This window comes from Ceratosolen solmsi, unplaced genomic scaffold (assembly GCF_000503995.2).
Source record: "Ceratosolen solmsi marchali unplaced genomic scaffold, CerSol_1.0 scaffold70, whole genome shotgun sequence".
In the NCBI taxonomy this organism is placed as follows: domain Eukaryota; kingdom Metazoa; phylum Arthropoda; class Insecta; order Hymenoptera; family Agaonidae; genus Ceratosolen; species Ceratosolen solmsi.
In genome coordinates, this window is record NW_011948448.1 from 381,376 (window position 1) to 387,089 (window position 5,714).

General features: G+C 24.8%; 1 protein-coding gene across 4 annotated transcripts in view; it reads left to right on the top strand.

The window, feature by feature from the left end:
* The window catches only part of LOC105366340 (GTP cyclohydrolase punch), a 26,033-nt gene extending 24,734 nt beyond the window's left edge, over window positions 1-1,299 (top strand). For all 4 annotated transcript variants that reach the window (XM_011504750.1, XM_011504753.1, XM_011504751.1 and 1 more), the window contains one exon: window positions 922-1,299. In XM_011504750.1, coding sequence (XP_011503052.1) covers window positions 922-1,051 — 130 coding nt within the window. In that variant the 3' untranslated portion in view covers window positions 1,052-1,299. The remainder of the gene's footprint in view (window positions 1-921) is intronic.
* Window positions 1,300-5,714: the final 4,415 nt, after the last annotated feature.

The window sequence follows — 5,714 nt, forward strand, 5'->3', positions numbered from 1 at the left end:
AGTAGTTAGTAGTAGTAGCAGTAACAGTACCAATAGTATCAACAATAATAGTAGTAGTAGTAGTAGTAGTAGCAATAGTAGTAGTGACAGCAGTAGTGGTAGTAGGATGAGGCGGAGGAGGTGGAGGAGGCCTTGAGCTACTAAGTGAGAGTGCGATTTTGCATTCGTTACGACGTCAACGCGAATACTTGCATTTTGTATCAATTTTTCCGATACCAGAACACAACAAAGACTTTACCGTTCATTAGTAACAATGAATTTACAATGCCTAGGTTGAATAGTGCTTAATTTTAACAGTCTTAAATTGTAATTTTTTTCAAAACGTTTGACAATAAAATTAATGGTCGTGTCAGTTTTCAGTCAATTTTCAGTGTCTCAAGACTGCAGATAAGCCCTGTTTGTCAGAGAAGGGCAAATCTCTGGTAGTCATACGTTTATTATACGCAGAAACTGATTAATTGTTGACAATTACACTTTATTTGAAGATGTATTTGTTTACGCTTTTAACGTAAACATATTAATTAAAATAAAATCAATAAGCTTTGATTTAAAATGTATATAATATTTTGTAAGTTTTAGGTTTTGTTGTATATTAAAAAGTGTAATTAAATATATCGAAAGTACAACATGTGGTAATCGAATATTATATCTACCATTATAGCAATAATATCACGTGATGAATTTTCATAAAAACAAAAACCATTCATTTAAATTAACATTTGAAATTTAATTACCATCCACTCATTATAACAATCGTGTAAAAATTATGGATAATTCAGTCTAGAGATCAAACATATATTTCGTAAGAAGATGAAAACAATAGTAATTGAACAAAAAATTTCACTATATTTTTCATAAGAAGCTAACAATGCAATGCTAAAATAATGAAACATTGAGGAATAACGAGGAATTTGTTTATAGGCATATGTGCATGGTGATGCGTGGAGTTCAGAAAATCAACAGTAAGACTATCACTTCAACTATGCTTGGCGTTTTTCGCGACGACCCCAAGACCCGTGAGGAATTCCTCAATCTTGTCCGAGCGAAGTAAGATAGCGAGGCAGATAGTGGAACAAGGAAATAACAAATGGATGCCGGAAAAATGAAAGAACAAGCGTCGTGGATATTCGATGTGGAGGGAATAAGGAGAAGGGAATATTGGATGAAGATGCCTTAAAAAATAAAAAAACAAATCGTCCCTTGGCTGCTGCTAATCGACTTTAGACAATACTGCAGAATATTTTTTGAGTCTGTCGGAATATGCAGTTTTCTTATTTGTAAGAATCGTTGATATTTCTTTCCTTAAAGCTTTTTTTTTTTTTTTTTTTTTTTTTGTATATTTTTTGAAACTCTTAAGTATATATTTCTTTCCATGGTACTTAATAATTAAAATTATCTATAATAAGCTTATACTTATTTGTTACGAGAACGTTAGTATAAACTTAACATCGGCAAGTTACTTATTTAATTCAGTTGAAGGAAGGAAATATTATTTGAAAATTTATTCCAATTGCAAATTCGTTCATGCACAATAATTGCACGGCATGAATATTCTAAATGCATTCGTTAAATAGTGGTAAAGAAAATCAATAATAAAATTGTCATGATAATTTTTTTATGAATTAATTCCTACTTCGAATTACGAATTTCAAATTTGTTTATAAAAATACTGATATCATTATTAAAGTATCAATTGCATATATATATATATATATATATATATATATTTAATGTTAATTTGCTTTAAATTAACGATATTCTGCGACTTTGCAAAATTTAAATTAAGATTCAGGTCGATAATTATTGCTTCAATGTAAATTGAAAATTACACTGTAATGTGACAAATTAATTGTATCACAAAATATAAGTGCCAGATGGCAAGATTGCGTAATGAACAATATTTTTATAAGACTAAGGAGAAAGAAAAGATTATACACGATTATAATATTGTAGAAGAAATTATTTTTCGAGGCACAACAGCCATGTTCCTCGTAAAAAATATGAATCAACAAGTGTTGACCAAAAAATTCGTGTCGATCAAATTTTTCAATTTTATTTAAACTAATTCTTGTATTAAGAACATCTGTTATTTTTTCAAAATCAAGAAAATTAAAATAATACTTAGCATTAAGCGTATTAAAAGAAAACAAAAAGTAAATGATTAATTATGTGAATATGAGTAGACGTACGAGTATTATATATATATATATATATATATATATATATATATAAAAGTACACAGAAAAGTACATAGAAAAGTACATAGAATAGTACATAGAAAAGTACATAGAAAAAGGAGAGCGTCCAAAATTAAATGGAAAATAAAATTAAAAATTATTAAATTTATATATGAATTACTGAAAATATATACGTAATATATTTAATGTAAATGCGCATGACCATATAAATCTATATAATTCTTGTCCGTAGCGCCATTCAATGCAGTAATCACCTATACACTCTCACGTATACGTAACTAATCCAATGAGTGTAGAATTTTTATTCCTTAAAACTTATTTTTGAATTACAAATAGATAAATATAAGTCAATAATAAATTATAATTAATATATTATTGAACTGTGTCTATCTATTTATAAATTACAAATACTTCTTCAATAATACATAATAGCAATTGCCTTATTTATTTATATATTTCATGTGTTTATATGACTTTATGAAAAAAAAAAAAAAAATTTTATATTTTATTGCTTATTATTTTATGCATAATTTTATTATTATTGTACGTTTTTAGACAAATATCATTAACAATATATTCATGTCTCCGATTTTTTTCATTGTTATATTTATAAATTTTTAAAATCCATGAGCAATAATAATGATACCATTAATTACATTCCTCGATACTTTCAAGGAAATTGCAGAAAATGATGAACTACTTTCTTGTATCAAGTTCGTAGCTGCTTAGTTTATCGATTAATCATATTTATGATTAATATTCACAGAAATCACGTAACAATAACGATAATCTTTCAATTATTAATTATATCCGAAAGACATAGACAATTCATTTTCTCTGTAATTTCTAAATTTAAACATTATTAATATTATTTAATATACAAATCCATAAGCACTTTTACATTACATTCTGAACTTGAAAGTAATTTACATTATTAATGCAAACACTTAATGCAAACTTTCATATACAACATTCATGCAATTAATATATTTAATGTAAATTTAATATTCAAAGTGTTAATTTAATTACAATGTAATTCATTCAAATGTTTATTATATTAAAAATGAATTTAATTAATAATAGGGAAAAATGGATACATGTTTTATTTAATGTATAGAGCAGATAGTTCGTTTTATTTTTACAAAAAAAAATTAAAAAATAATTAAAAAGACAAAATTTTTGTTAAAAAAAACAAAAAAAAAAAAAAATACTAGAATCTTTATACTGTTAATTGGTTATAGAAAATGTATTACAAGTAATAAAAATATATAATAATTTATAAAACCATACAAGATATATGGTTGAAGGTTCTTGTATTGTTAAATGAAGCATATTTGGCTAAAGTAATAGTAAAATATATGTGAAAAGTATCACAATATGGCATTAATACTTTTACAAAATATTTTGCTTTAATATTTATTTCATATTTGTAGTATAACATTTGATCTGCCAATATGAATAAAGGAGCGTTAGAAACAATGAAAAAAAAAAAGAAGAAAAATTAGGAAAGAAAAAAAAGAAGCAAATAGTCACTCCATGTGCATTTACGCGATTACAGCGAAACGCACAGTAATTCAGCCACTTACTGTGCCTTGCTAATTGTAATTGTACACACGCATATATACATATGTATATGTGTAAGATGAACGGTCCAATAAATGAGAGAAGAAAGTATTTTTTTTATTTAATGAAATAAGCTTTATAATTATTAAGATTTTTGTTTGATACACGCGAGTGTATTAACTTATTATTTTTTAGTAAAAAAAAATTCTTGATAATACCTGATAACAAATTTATTTATAATGGAAATTTTGATTAATTTTGAATAAATAAATTTGTTGATTTAGAAACAAATGCATAAACCAATTTTAATATGGTAATTATTTATTGTAATGATTATATAAATTATCTATTTGAACAGTGTAATACAAATAATATAATTTCGATTTGTATACGAAATTGCTGTTTAAGATAAAATTTAGACATTAAGAAAATAAATAATTTTTTATATACAATTTTTCATTTCGATAAGGTTCACATAATTATTAATTAAAATTTTTATTAACAAAATTATTGTAATTGTATTGATTTTTAAAGGCGCTTATTGATAATCGTTACAATTGTCTACAAACGATTGTAAATAAGGAATAAATCATCATATGTTCGATTATATTTAGTCGATACTGTATTTACTTAATATTATTAAGTTTGTTGCTAATTACCATTTGAAATAAGCCCTAAGTAAATAATGCAATTTATCATAAAGATTACAATGGCACAAAGATTTTCGAGTATTTTTTTTCCGTTTCCACGCTTAACACTTAACCTTTTATATCGGAAAAAGAAAAAAATAATCAAATTATATTACGATGTAATACATAGGCACCTTTTATTTTTATAAATAATATACAATAAAATGCAGTATTTATTTTGATTAATTCCTTTGAATTATCTAAGAGTGTAAAATTTTAATGTTAAAAATATTTTTCAGATATTATATACAATTTTATGATCTTTTGAAAGAATTGTGTATTTATTCAATTTCCTAAACCGAGATTTACTTTGAAAGTCTTTATTGTTTAAATCAATAAATTAATAATAAGTTGCTCAAACTCCCCGAATAATTTATACATATAATTACTGAATATGATTATAACAAAGAAATTGATTTCTGTTTTAACAAGTATAATTGGACTTTTTAAATTTTTCACAGTTGTTAGCGGGACAATTTGAAGTTTTCTTTGATGCTGAATTATCTGTTAAAGAGACAAATGTATAAGAATTAAATTCATATTTATAACTTATTTATATTCTTACGATTATTTATTAGAGAGCAAAGATTTTAAAAATATTATTATCTAATTTGTATTTGTATTAAAATAACTATGTAAAATTAGCAACTTTAATGAAACAAAAAATTTAAAAAAATTTGCAATTAAATTAACTATTATTATAAAGCAATTATTATGATTCATTTAATTAATTTGATGACATTTTTTTTATTGTAAATTGTTCGATAAATAATAGGTTTAAAAATATTTTATATTTGAAAATGCTTGAAATTTCTTGGTCTTTGGAAGCTGATTAGCAACCAAAATCTTATCTTTTACTTTTTCTCATTTTGTAAAGTTTAATAGACCGAAAGGTATTGTTGACAAGAAAGAAAGTAAGTAAGTAAGTAAGTAAGTAAGTAAGTAAGTAAGTAAGTAAGTAAGGAAAAAACGAATTCAAAAGGTCATCTATAAATCTCATAAATTATAATTATTATTACTTTAGATAATCGAGGGAGTTGAGCTACTGAAAATGATAATGTCCTTCCATTACTTAAGAAACATTAAACGCAATAAAGACATTTAAAAGTGAAATGGATCGATCGAATCGAGTTACACACCGCAACAATTCGAATTGGTTTGTATACCAAAATTATCAGCATCTTTCTGATGTAGCAGCAACAGCATATTGTTGTTGTCATGAGACTTTTTACGCCTCTGATCCGAGCGTCCTGATGATTTCTGA